General features: G+C 41.6%; 1 protein-coding gene across 3 annotated transcripts in view; it reads right to left on the bottom strand.

Annotated features, from left to right (window-relative positions):
* Positions 1-826: 826 nt before the first annotated feature.
* Positions 827-13,055, bottom strand: part of PTBP1 (polypyrimidine tract binding protein 1) — a 32,159-nt gene continuing 19,930 nt past the window's right edge. For all 3 annotated transcript variants that reach the window (XM_027812715.2, XM_055709806.1, XM_055709807.1), the window contains 10 exons: positions 12,156-12,326; positions 11,299-11,409; positions 10,761-10,935; positions 10,073-10,150; positions 8,602-8,750; positions 5,882-5,915; positions 5,288-5,380; positions 4,703-4,919; positions 4,382-4,459; positions 827-3,982 (listed from right to left, as the gene is read on the bottom strand). In XM_027812715.2, coding sequence (XP_027668516.1) covers positions 3,850-3,982; positions 4,382-4,459; positions 4,703-4,919; positions 5,288-5,380; positions 5,882-5,915; positions 8,602-8,750; positions 10,073-10,150; positions 10,761-10,935; positions 11,299-11,409; positions 12,156-12,326 — 1,239 coding nt within the window. In that variant the 3' untranslated portion in view covers positions 827-3,849. The remainder of the gene's footprint in view (positions 3,983-4,381; positions 4,460-4,702; positions 4,920-5,287; positions 5,381-5,881; positions 5,916-8,601; positions 8,751-10,072; positions 10,151-10,760; positions 10,936-11,298; positions 11,410-12,155; positions 12,327-13,055) is intronic.

Here is a 13,055-nt window from a genome sequence, read left to right on the forward strand (position 1 = left end):
GGTGCAGCAGTGCTGTGCCCCTCGCATTGTCACAGCAGGGGCCAGTTTGTGGGAACAGCGCAGTGCTGGCAGCCCTGGGCAGGCTGGCACCCCACCATGGGACCAATCCTTCCCCCCCCCCCCCCCCCCCCCAAGTATGCTGTCATCACCCTGCAAGGACCTGCTCCCCCCACAGCAAAGCTTTGGGGGTTCCCTATTGAAACCTGCTGTACCCCAGTGCGCTCTGTGGCCTCCAGGTCCACACCAAGAAACACTTTGTTAACAAGAACCCAAACCTCCGTAAGAAAGGGCCCTGCTCCGTGGGACACCGACTGAGGCCTGGGTGCACCCACAGCGGGGGGCACTCACCCCCCAGAGTAACCCACAGGAGTCAGAGCGGGACTTGCACCTCCTCACATGGACAGCGAGCTGCACCGCATCCAGCTAGCCAGAAAGCTTTGACACACCTAAAGCACAAAACTACAGAGAGTATTACGTATTTGACTTGAAAGTGGGTTATTTCATGGATATTAGCTAGAATATATGGAAAGCTTAGGAACATGAAGTAAAAAAAAAAAGTGTTGGAGTGTGACAAAGGCAGAGCATCAGTTAAGGCCCAACAACCTCACTCAAGCACCGAAGAGCTGCTGGAACCGATGTGGCCACAGCCCCCCTCCAGGCTGAGCCCTGGCTCCTCACCCCTCCCCCTGCACGGAGCTAACTGGGACAAACACTCTGCCAGCCCAGAGGTATGTGAAGAGTCAAAAGTTATGTAAAATGAGGCAGCTGAAATTACATTAGAAGGAAAAATCAGAAGCAAAATAGGCACAATAAAGAGATAGGAAAATCAGAAGCAAAGAATACAGAAGAAATTTATTGAAAGCACAAGTACAGACTGGCCAATAACTGCTTTCTACAATCTGAACAGTAAATAATGGAGCTACAGAAAGGTACAAAGGTTGTTATAAAATAGTTTTAATTTCTTTTCTTTTTGCATTACAAACATTCTTTGAAAGAGGCAATGGAATTCTGGTGTTGTGTATGCTTACCCTTCCCACCCCACCTTCCACAATACTGAACCTGTAATAGCTGTTATCAAAATATACAATACATCTGTTCACCATAAAAAACTGGGTTTTGCTGCCCCCTCATGTCTTACAACAGGTATAAAAAAATTATAAATATGTACACCCTTTTGTTACTCACATTCTTTACATGCAAACACAGGGATCCAAAGGAAAAACCCACAGTTGCCTGGGTTCCGGGGTTACCTCAATTCATTTGCTCGCATTTCGCTAAATATAGAGCCTGCGGGTTGACCAAACCAACATTAAAGGCCACCAGACAGGTTTTATCCCAATGAGCCTCTTCCCAGTGTCTTGGGTGAGGTTGATTGAACACATTTAATTAAAGAGTTAAACCACAGCTGTTTCCACTTGGGTTGCACGTGGATCCTCCTTGCACAGCAGTGCACACTCAGGAGTGGGCTCCCTGGCTACAGGAGGAACAGGATTTTTCACTTGGGGAGGGAGATGAGCAAACTAACTCTAGCTGACAACAACTACCGAGACACCTGAATGCACCCTCCTGAACATTAAGATGCTGGCAAGGAAGCACAGAGCTTTCCAGAGAGGCAGATGATCACAAGGCTTCATTAACAGGCTTACCCAAGGTTTAGAGGTAACCGAAACCAGCGTCAGCTGAGCTTTCTCGGCTCAACCGGGGCAACACGCATCATTGAAGATGGTTGCACACTCCTCAGCCATGAACTGAAGACTAAGGCAGACAAGGATTACCAATCTCATGCCAGCAACCCAAGCTGAACCCTCACTCGGACTTCACACACTTCTCCAGCATAATTCACACCCTCGAGAGTTCAGGGAGGAACTAAGAAAAGTTAAGACTTTTCCAAACACTCAGTGCTAGGCAAGTCAAGAGCTCCCACACGAAGCAAGGAAATCGTAACTTGCAACACTAAGACAATTAAAAACCAAACTTTGGTCCACAATTTGCAGAAAAACCCTGAAAAAAAGTACAAGATTCTCGTTATTTTGCATCCGAACAGGTTGCAGGTTAGAGGGAAACGTAAGGCAACATCGGATTACACAGAATAGAAGGCAGAATGGCCCGGGGAAAGAGTTGTAAGCCAGAAAAAAATAAATGGTCGTATCACTGGGAAAAAAAAAATTGATCTGCTGCATTCTACTTTTAATAAATTCCCTTCCTATAACTTAAAAGATCTGGGCTTATAGGTTAAAGAGTTATAAACTTTAGCCTGGGTCCTTTTACTTAAATTCACAAGCTGTTTGTGCTTGTTATCTCAAAACACTTTGCTGTGAAAGTTTGCTTTGCTTACCATGTTTTATCAATTTCATTACATTACTCATCCTCAGTCATGACCTCAGCCTGGTAACTAAATTCCTGCCCTACAGTTTCAATTACAAAAAAAAAATAAAATAAGAAAGTACAGTATACAAGGGTAATACCACAAAGGAGTAAATTTAGATTACGTTTATACCATCTTATCATTCTATAAAAAGGTACTTAAACTATTTCTTTTGCATATAAAGAGATTAGAATATTTGGTCAACTGGAAATATTGCTAGGCACAGATGACAGCAACGGCATCAAAAAGTATAATACAAGAATTAAAACAAAAAGCTCAAATGCTGAAGACATGCTATAAGAATGATGGCAGAGCTACATTGGTCTTGTTAATCTCAAATTAGGGGCACAAAGGTGACTCACATGAACACCTTCCTAAATGTGGGATATCCAATAGTTCTTCAAATCCTAGCCAAGTATTTAGATATATATATATACACACACAAATTTCAACAAACTCTTAATGATTCGTCTTCACAAGTGTCCAACAGTGGTTGATTTCGTATCTTGATCAATGCTCTTGTGAAGGGCAGAGCCTGTTGACTCACTATTAACAATGGAATGTAATTTGGTCTTGGGAATGCTTCCCCACCCAGACCTTTCTGCTTAAGTCTGAATGTTACTGACAAAGGATCTTAAATAACTCCCACTTGACAGTTTGCAGATGGCAAGAAACCACAAGCAGATTGGAAAGTGGCATGAAGACACACGATACTACGCAGATCGAGACATTTCACGGACAGTGGGGTACAACTGCCTGAAGAGTCAAAGCCCAATATTTTCTTTATCCACTTTGCCAGCTTCACTTGTCCTTCACTACACCAAGCTGATCCAGTAAGCCAGAGCTCACGCATTCCCCTCAACTCTCCCAATCCACTCCCTGCAGTTCAGATGTTTTCCCCAAAGTAGTAAACGGTTTAAGGCACAGGACAGCAGATGCACAGTTAAGGTAGGATCAATGCAACTTATTTTTGTGCTGGGTGAGTTGGGAGCTCCTATACACCATGCATTTTGCAAAATCCTGACTCAAAGGCGCTAAAAGTGAATTTGCACAGTGGTTTTAGGTCTTTCAAGGCATGGATGGGTAAAGAAAATAAAAAAGGCATCAAAGTGAAACCTGATAAACTTGTTAGGATCTGCTTTTTGGGGGGAGAAGGAGCAGGAAGGGAGGGGAATTTCCCAGAGCAGGTTCCAAAAGTGTAAACTTTAACTTGTGATTTTTATTTGAACAGTCAAGATTGTTACCCATCACCGCAAGGTTAGCAATATGAATTAGATTTAACTTTCTTTTTAAAAACCGGTAAACTGATTTCTCTTTAAAAAAATAAAATCTCTGGTCTTTTAAGGTCACTTCAGCTGCATTTTTAAAGTGGCTTTTTTTCTGGAATGATGGAAGTTGAAACCCTAGTGCTCAGCCTTTTAAGGTCAAGGCTGAACCCAAGAGGTTTTAAGTCAAGTCCATTTTGTCCCACGCCTTCCAAAGCTTTAAATGGTGGACTTAGAGAAGGACACGCGCAGGTGATGATTCTCACCCAGGTCATGATTATGGAGGTCAATGAGTGATTGAATAGCTTCTTCCACGGAGCCCATCTGGATCAGAGCCATTTTACGGTCCTTCCTGACAAGACAGAAATTTGAGTCACATTCAGTACCGCTGCACACAGCATTTCCCCAACTTGACGCAGGTTTTCTTATCTAGCACTCAACCAGGGCAGCAGAAAGTTAACCATCTAGGTTAACTGCAACATATTTTCTTTTACATGGAAGAGCATATCTACATGATAAACACACATACCCAAACTCTCACTCAGCCATTTAGTTTTCTTCAACTCACACTTGCCATGCACTCACCTCAGGGTTACTCTGGGTTTCTTTATTCCAGAAAGTCAAATGCTACATTAGTGAAGATTCCGCTCACCTTTCACTTAAGCCTGAGTTGGAATTTGGTAAGGACTAAGAACTTCTACCCTTCTCATACTGAAAAGCCCCACGACAGGACACAAGACAAAACACTTACTGAAAGAATTTGAATCCTTTCACCATCCCACCATTGCTTGAAAATAACATCTTAAGGTCTTCTTCAGTTATTGAAGGTCTGAAACAAATAGTTTTTCCAGTCAGATGTATGTTTGACAGATTGAATTATTTTAAAACCCAATTCTCAGAACCTTTTCTAAATTCTCTACCTGTGACTTCTTGAACTGGAAATGCTATGAGAACAAGAAGATGGGCAAACTTTCCTCCTGCCGGCAGCAAGAAGCTGACCTTATTTTACTCACATGAATTTGCAAACATTTTAATGCTCTGCCATACAGGAACTCTCCATGCGGATACTTACGGAATATTGGACAGGTGAAGTGTGGCAGAAGGGGGAAAGATGTTCTGGAAATTTTTGGAGCCTGGTTTCTTGAAACGATGTAGAGGAGAATTTCCATAGTCCTTAGTCAGACCTTTGTCCTCCTGTCCGTCACGGGGAAGTTGTACTGTCTGGTGCTTGGACAATGTTATACGGATTGGCTTCCCATGAAGCTTCTGACCATTTAAATGGCTCATGGCTGCAATGGTTAGAGACAGCACTGACTGCTATGGTATCTCACAGTTTTGCTCACACATTTAAATCAAAGCTACAATTCTATTTAGTTCCTCCCTATGCAGACACCACATCCTCCAGGAGCTGCACAACAGGCATGCATTGCTACCCTGCCCTACTCTTTGTTCTATTTTCCCCTCTAGATTATCTTGCACAAACCAACCTTACCTTCTCCAGAGCTGTTCCCAAATCTATACTACATATGCAAGCAATTAAGTGCACGGACACAGGTTTTCATTTGTTTTTTTTTTTTTAAAAAGTACTGATATTAAAGCTTTAATTACCCATTAGGTATCTTAATGCCAACAGTCTGAGACTTTTAAGCTTGCTTACCAAGCTGCACCTGGTTTCCATCAGCCATCTGAACTAGGGCATTATCTTTCTTATTAAATAAAATCTTCACTCTCTGCACATCACCATAGACTCCTTCAAAAAGTGAGGAAACAAGAATAGTCTTAGGTAGGGGAAAAAAATGGAAGTCTCATTCAACTTAATATTAGCTAAACAATCCAACAGCAAAAACATTCATTCACAACCAGAACTGATCTCATTCCAACCATGGTTACTTATTCTGCTCTAATTAAGGCAAATTCTTATGTAGCAGAATAATAATGGAACAATACATTAAAGAAAAGACACTGGGTTTCAGCAAAAAGCAAAAAATCTTACTGCCAGAAGACTGGACAATTTAGCATGCTATCACAATTTAAAACTCTTATAAAAGACATGCAAAGCAATAAACCATGCATAACTGAACATAAAACAAAAGGCAAACTAAATTAAATAGCAAACTAAGTAAACAACGTAAAAATGAAATTATGCATTCAAAAAAATGGCAAACTGCAAACTGTACATTTTTGAAGTATCAAAAAAGTAATCTCAAATAAATGAAAAACAAGGTAATAAAAAGTGTGAATAATAACATACCGAAAAGAATAAAGAGGCATTGGGGTGTAACTCTCTTTAGAGAACAGCAGAGCAAGGCAGCGGAGGGACAGGGAAGAGGTAAGGAATCGAAGGGGAGAGCGAGGTTGCACAAATCGTCCACAACGAGGAAGGGCAGAGTCCCCGCAGGAAATGGCGAAATTGGTTGATGGATGATGAAGTTTTCAAGATGGTTAATATTGAAGGGCAGGTTGGTTTCCGAAGAGCAGGGTTTTTTTTTTTTTTTTTTTTTTTGGAAGGGGAATGTTTTTATTTTTTGTTTCAAGCAACAACAGGAAGCAGAAGTACCGTGCAGTCAGTTGGCAAAGAAATTCCGGATCAGGGGAAGAAAAAAAATTCAGGGATGGGGAGAAAAGAAAAAAGTAGCAAAAAACACAGGTCAGTAAATACATAAGGAAATATGTAGTGTTCCATCAGTCAGATTTATAGAATTCTACATACAATAACTTGTTTACAGAAACAGTTAATAGGTTTTACCTAGTGGAACACAATGATAAAGAAAAGGCATTTTTACTTAAGATATACAAAGAAGTAAGAGACAGTATTACAACAGAGTGACTTCTACAGCCTTTAATATTGAATTAAATTGCAATTCCCTAAAATTTGACAAATTTTCTCCGATTACAAAAATTTTTTAGTAGAAACGACTTCACAAACCAAGCCAAAAACACAGCTGCATTTGCTGCTTTAGTGAACAGAAGAGATCTATACTGCAATGCTTAGCTGTGACAAATCAAGTCTGATTTCAGTACTGATCGCTGCCTTTAATGCAAAAGATTATCCAGATGAGCAGCTGTACCACCACAAAAACACCCTCCAAAGTCTGCTAGAAGTGTTTGCTATAAAGGAACTTGGTACTTCAATTGCAACAGAGGCCTACTCCCTTCCATGTCCCATGGCTTGACCTCACCATGAAGAAACCCAAAACTGCCATTACTGAACCAGAAAGGCAGGAAAAGCATTTCTGTTCCCCACACCACCACTAACTTTGAATGCAGACAGCAGTCAGCATTCAAAGTAAAAGCCAACGCAAGTTGAAACACACAGACTTCTTCCACTCATCATGGGGAAAAAAAATGGGAGCAATTTCAGTTTCCATGATTCCAATTCAGAAAAACACTTTATACGTTATCACAGAGTAGTCACTCCAGAGAAATACTGCCTCTTAACTAACTGGTTGTGGCACAGGTAAGTTTCTACAACACTGATTATACAGGCAAATGGAAAAAAAGTTTCATGTCTGTTAGTTCACAGCTTCAGTACAAGTATCAAAGTCTCTCTAGCCCAAAGATAAGCTGGATGGATAGTGAAGAGCTCATCAAAAAACCACAAGGCATGAAATAACCGCTTGCTCCTAACAAACAAGGACTGCCCACACCATTCAGACACTGCTCAGAGCTGTTAGCACGTGCAAATTAACAGAGGTAGGGCACAGTCCTTTGTCCTGTTGCTGCCATCCAGGCAATGCAGAATCATCCCAAGAAACACACGCTTGACAGTCCAGCTCTTTAATGTTTAAATGTTTAAGACTTGTTTGAGCAGCAAGTCACGGGACCAAGTCAGAGACAACAGTTCCTGGAATGGCAGAGGAGCTCCTGGGTAGAAAGAGCAACTCCTCCAAACCAAAGCTGTATCACAGCCCTTGCCATTATTTCATGCCCTGGAGAAAATAGTAATGACAGATTTAAAAAAAAAGTAGTCTGAAATATTGATTTAATTGGTTCATCTCATCCAGAGTTAACATTTTGATCCTTCATCACATCCAGGCTTCCCCTTTGATGCAAAAGAGGTTTGTGGTTACTCTGACACCACTGGTAAGTTTTATAGCTTTGCAAAGTAGTATTAACTTGTGTGCACAGTCCCACCAGTTAAAATATTTTTCAGCAGAGACTCATCACACTACTGCACACACTGGAAGATTCTACACTTTCAATCCAACAAAGAGCCAAAAGCTGACTGGAAAAAAAAAAATCCAAAGATACCCATACCAAATTCTCTTATGATCCTGTCTTTAATGAAAGAGGATTTTTGTACAAATATTACTTGATTTATTTTCTTACGGAAACCCAAATGCTTCAACTCACTAAATTAAGCAGAATTGAAAATGTGAACTGTGAGCTGTTAAGGGGTTTAGCTAAGGAAAAACTCCAAGAATCTTGGAAAGGGAAAATGTGCAAGCACACGGCAGAGGAAATACTGCACAGGTACAAGGTCAAGCTGGCAGGGCTCCAGACACTACACAGAAAGAGCAAAGGTCAGAACAGACTCTCTCTGTAGTTCTGAATTAATGTATTAAAAACTAGAACATGCTAAGGAAAAGAAAGAATGGACATGATTATTCTGTGACCCAAATGACACTATTCCATGGGAATGGCAGGGAGACTCCAAATAAGAGGGAGGAAGGGACAGGCATTGTAGTCTTTATGGGACAAGAGCAGGCAGGCAGCATCCTTGGCTTTGAACCAAAGAAGAGCAAGAATTTAATTTGAGATGGACTTTCTCATTTCCCTTCAGCAACTAGAGTACTGATCTGCTGTAAGTTTTAGAGCCGGCAGAGCACATCATCTGCTTTTCTAGTTTTGTCGTTTCCTTTAGGATACGGTAGGATTTCACTTTCAATAAGTGTCAGCACAATCTGTGTTCAGAAAGTGAAAGCAGAGGTAACAGGAAGGAGAAAAAGGTAAAGTTAGGACTCCACTAACCTCAGAATTCAGATTGCTAACCAGCAGAACACAGTTCCCTGCCCCAGTGAGGCCGGGAATGGCAATCCGTCCTGCTGCAGCCGCTGCAGCTGCTGCTGATGGGATAGCCAAAGGAGCTAGTGCTCCATGAACATTTGGAACTGACAGGCCTGGAAATTAAAGAATATTAACCAGTAAAGAAATCAACAGCATGTACTCTAGTCTATTTGCTGCACCAGAAGGGAGAACAGCACACCTTCTGTAACATGCAAGTAATCATTCAAGACACAGTGACTACATATTTTAAGAGCAACAGGAGCCTCCAATTCTGGTGCTGCAGGAAATGTTGTCATTTCTAATAGTATTTGCTCTTGCAGTGCCTGGTGCTTAACGGGTGCCTCTCGGCACTATCTTGTTGACCACAATATTGTGCATGTTTCACAAGAAGCGGAATCAGCACAAAGCCTCAGCTCTGTTGGTGCAGGACAGGTATCACAAACAGTGCATTGTAAGGGTCTTTCCAATCAGTGCATGCCAAAAATGCTTTGTTCTTTAACCATGCATGTAACAATCAGATACTGTATGCCACCATCCCCTAATCTCTTCTTGAATGGATAAACATTAATTTTTTTTATTTATAGGCATCTTTAGGTTGCTCACAGTAACAGCTGGTGCCTCACTGTATTAGCCCTCCAAAGGGAAGAGCTTTAGCATTCAAGAGACAATTGCTAGTAATCAATTAAACTAAATTACTTCTCGAAGTGGCATTGTGTATTTCCCCAGCAGGGCAGGATATTAACAAAACATTAATGGTTCAACAGTTCGATCTGTGCTTGTTTGTCAGAAGCAAGGAAGTCCCATCAACTTACAAGAAAGGTCAACACAGCTTGGTGTGCTATGAAAAACAGCAAAAATTGTTCAGTCTAGCACTCCAATGAGTGTATTCAGCACCTAAACCCCAAGATTTTCATCTCAGACACTTGGCTACTTCCGTAAGTAGCAATAATTTTTTACCTGCATGAAATTTACAACTTCACAGTGCAACTGTAACAGTATTAATTACATTCATGTTTAACTACTAGCTTTACTCAATATTTAGATAAAATTGACAGATTCCTTGCTTTTGACTACATTTACAGCTGTCAGAGCTAGCTCCCAACCTCTGCAATCACATGAGGAAACTAAAAATACAAAAAAGTTATTTCCTCCCCACCTCTTCCAATTATTTCAAAATCTGCCTTTACTGACTCCCACCCTGCTACTCGTTTTCCTCTTGTCACTGGGGTATTGCCTAGCCAGAGGCGCTACAGCTGCACACACACATTGCTAGCTGAAGTTAAACATCAAGGGAATGGTGTTTCAATATATAAGTGCCAGCCTTTAGAATTTACACGACTAACCCCAACAGAAATACCACTACTTAGCTTTAAAACATCAAGATTCTTCAGCAACAGAAAACCTATATAAAATTTCAACTTACGAAATACAGTACCTGCAGCCTGCGGAATTGCAAAGGTAGGAGGAAAGCCAGCTCCTGCATATGGAGAAGCAGAGATTATTCCTGGGGCACCTGGGAAAGATAAGAGACATTTATATAAAGACACCCAATAGCAAGAAAACTCTAGACTCTAGCTGGAATGTCATGGTCTGTCCTTTAACATAAGCATTTAGCTGAAAGCTAAGCCCTAAAACATAAACAGCGATTCAGAAATGCCTCTAATGTAACAGTGAACTTCAAGAAATTGCAAAAACTATTCCTCCTCCGACTCTGCTGTTCTTACAGCTATGAGAATATAGCTGTTGGCCTGAATACAAGCTAGTAGCTCCCATAACTGCTTAATCACAACACAGTTTTCAAAGTATAGGTTCCTATGCCCCAAATTATGGCCACTGCAGGCAGAACAGCAGATGGCACCAACAGCACAGGCAGCTGGAAAACCCTAAGCAGTCCTTGCCCAAATGGAGACATGCTTTCAAAGCAGCAGCATGCACCCACACCCCTATGCTCCTACTAGCATTCTGCACTCTTCTGATTCAGTGGTTCCCAATTTTTCCTCATTCATCACACTGTATTCCAAAATTCTGTATGACCAAATACACGAAGATCACATCCCCTTCCCTTCCCCAACAGACACACAGATCAGTTATGTTTGTCCTGTTCCCACTTCCAGAATTCTCACCAAAAGCAGCTGCCATGGTATGATCAAGAGATGGCTGGTTATCCCCAGAAGGTAGATCTGGTCGCGTATAATCTCTGCTCTTATCATTATTGTATTTTACATTAAGACTTGTGAGCTTTGAGAAATCGATGCGCAGTGTACAACAGGCATTGTAGATATTCTGTCCATCTAAAGACTGCAAGGGAAAAAACCATTCTTCATCCAAGATGCGTTTACACAAAGACCACAGTGATAAGTCTCTGAAGAGGAGGTGTTACATCACCTCAGGCACCAGTGCTCCATCAAGACATGCAGGTATCCTGCTTTGTGCAGGGAAAGCACTGCTTCATGTCCATGTCCCCCTCAGGATTCACTCAAGTTGGCTGGACTGCTCCTGGTGGGGAAATTCCCTCCCATTCACATGTGCTCTGCCATTAGGGCAACGCTCACATAAACCTAGTACGGCCACCAAATACTCCGAAGTTTCTGACACTGATTCCAGATTAATAAAAGCAAGCCTAATAATTCAGGTGTTTAGCACTGCAGGCGTACTACTCACCAGTTTGGCATGCTGAGCACTCACTGGGTCAGCATATTGTAACAGGGCCTGAAACTGGTTGTTCTTCGTGAATGTAATTATTTTCAAGACTGTACCAAATTTGGAAAAAATCTGCAAGATAATATTTGCATATCTCATTATCTCATTTACAGCAAGTTAATTTCATATTGATCTCCATTATTAGAAGCAGAAACAACAGAAGTTACCCTTTCACCTTGTTAGCTTTCCAACTTATAAATAATTTTTTGAACTGCACCGTGGGTATTAACTTGCATCATGACATCAGACTAAGAAAACATGAGGGTGGCCAAACTGCCCCCCCTAATAAAGTTTTGTTTGTTATGAATTATTACACAGGAAGGTTCACATACACCTTCACAAACTGCAACTTCTATAAGGACTTCAATGATTCTTAAATGCAGTTAAGCTTGCATTTTAAACATGAAGATGAAGTTAAACAACCACAGCAGACAGCAGGAGCTTTCCAAACAGGCTACTGCCCAGATGACTGCTGAACGCTGCATTTGTTTCCCCCCACCCTTGCAGCACAACATGGAAGCAGCTACTTCTGTTATGACTATTTGTCCCTTGCACTGTACCAGACTGTAATCCAATTAAAATGGACCAGCAATCAAATCCCTGGAAATTAAAGTCTGGCCAGACTGGCACCAAAACTGGAAGAATCTCATGTAGGTGACAGCATCTCCAGAAGTAGAAATGCAACAGCTATGTTCAGAACTTGAATTATACAGATAAATACACATACTGTTAGAACACCGCCATTGCAATAATTCACTGTTTGTTGCTACCCCTTCCTCCAGGCCAATCTTCAAGCAAGTTGTGATAATGTGGTTTACCTGATGCAGAACATCTAGAGTGACAGGATAGAAGAGATTCTCAACAATGATCCTCAGGACAGGGCTCTGGCCAGCCATCGCCATTCCCGCATCTACTGCTGCAGCAGAAGCTGACAGCGCTAGGTTTCCAGACTGAACAGAATTCACTGCTTGCAGAGCTGCTTGGGCACGCTGCAGAACCAAACATTCTGTTAGACCAACACTTCTGCTTGCAAAAACATAAAGTCAGCCTTTCTTCAGCTTCCTATCTGCAACCTACTAGCAGAACTCAGTCAGCAGAACAACAAAACACAATTTACTGTTCCCAAGACTGGGGATGCAATGACTTCAGCACATTTTAAACATGGACAATACAGATCACCCCAACAAGTCAGAGCAATGCAAAAATACAGACTAAATGAAGTATGAAGTACTTGTGCTACTGCTAGAACCTTGCTTAGCACCTACTAATGCAGCAAAATGATTCCGTTGTTTAGAAAAAAGGAAAAACAAGGCTCTTCTGGGGTGAAACGCCATCTACAGAATACTACAGATGCTGACAAGATGGAAAGATTAATGTGCATCTGCTATAGGGATCCAGGAGTGAAAACCAACTTTACGCTGAGAGTCCCCCTCACATGTATAACATTGATGCGTGCAGCGAGCACATCATAGATTCTGGCTTTGTTAGATGCACCAAATAGCAGCATTCCATCCGCACAGCATTAGATGCTCTGACCCTGATGAAAGTCAGCCTGAAAAGTGAGAGGAGGCAAATGGGACATACTCCATAGCCACCTCTGATAAGGAGCCACAAGTAACTTGACCTTTTTCCAGTGTTCCTGTCCTGAAAGACTGCCAAGAGCAGTCGAGCTGAAGAAGGGAATTTTACCCTATGCAGAGCATATCTTGCATGGAAGC

This window comes from Falco cherrug, chromosome 4 (assembly GCF_023634085.1).
Source record: "Falco cherrug isolate bFalChe1 chromosome 4, bFalChe1.pri, whole genome shotgun sequence".
Classification (NCBI taxonomy): Eukaryota; Metazoa; Chordata; class Aves; order Falconiformes; family Falconidae; genus Falco; species Falco cherrug.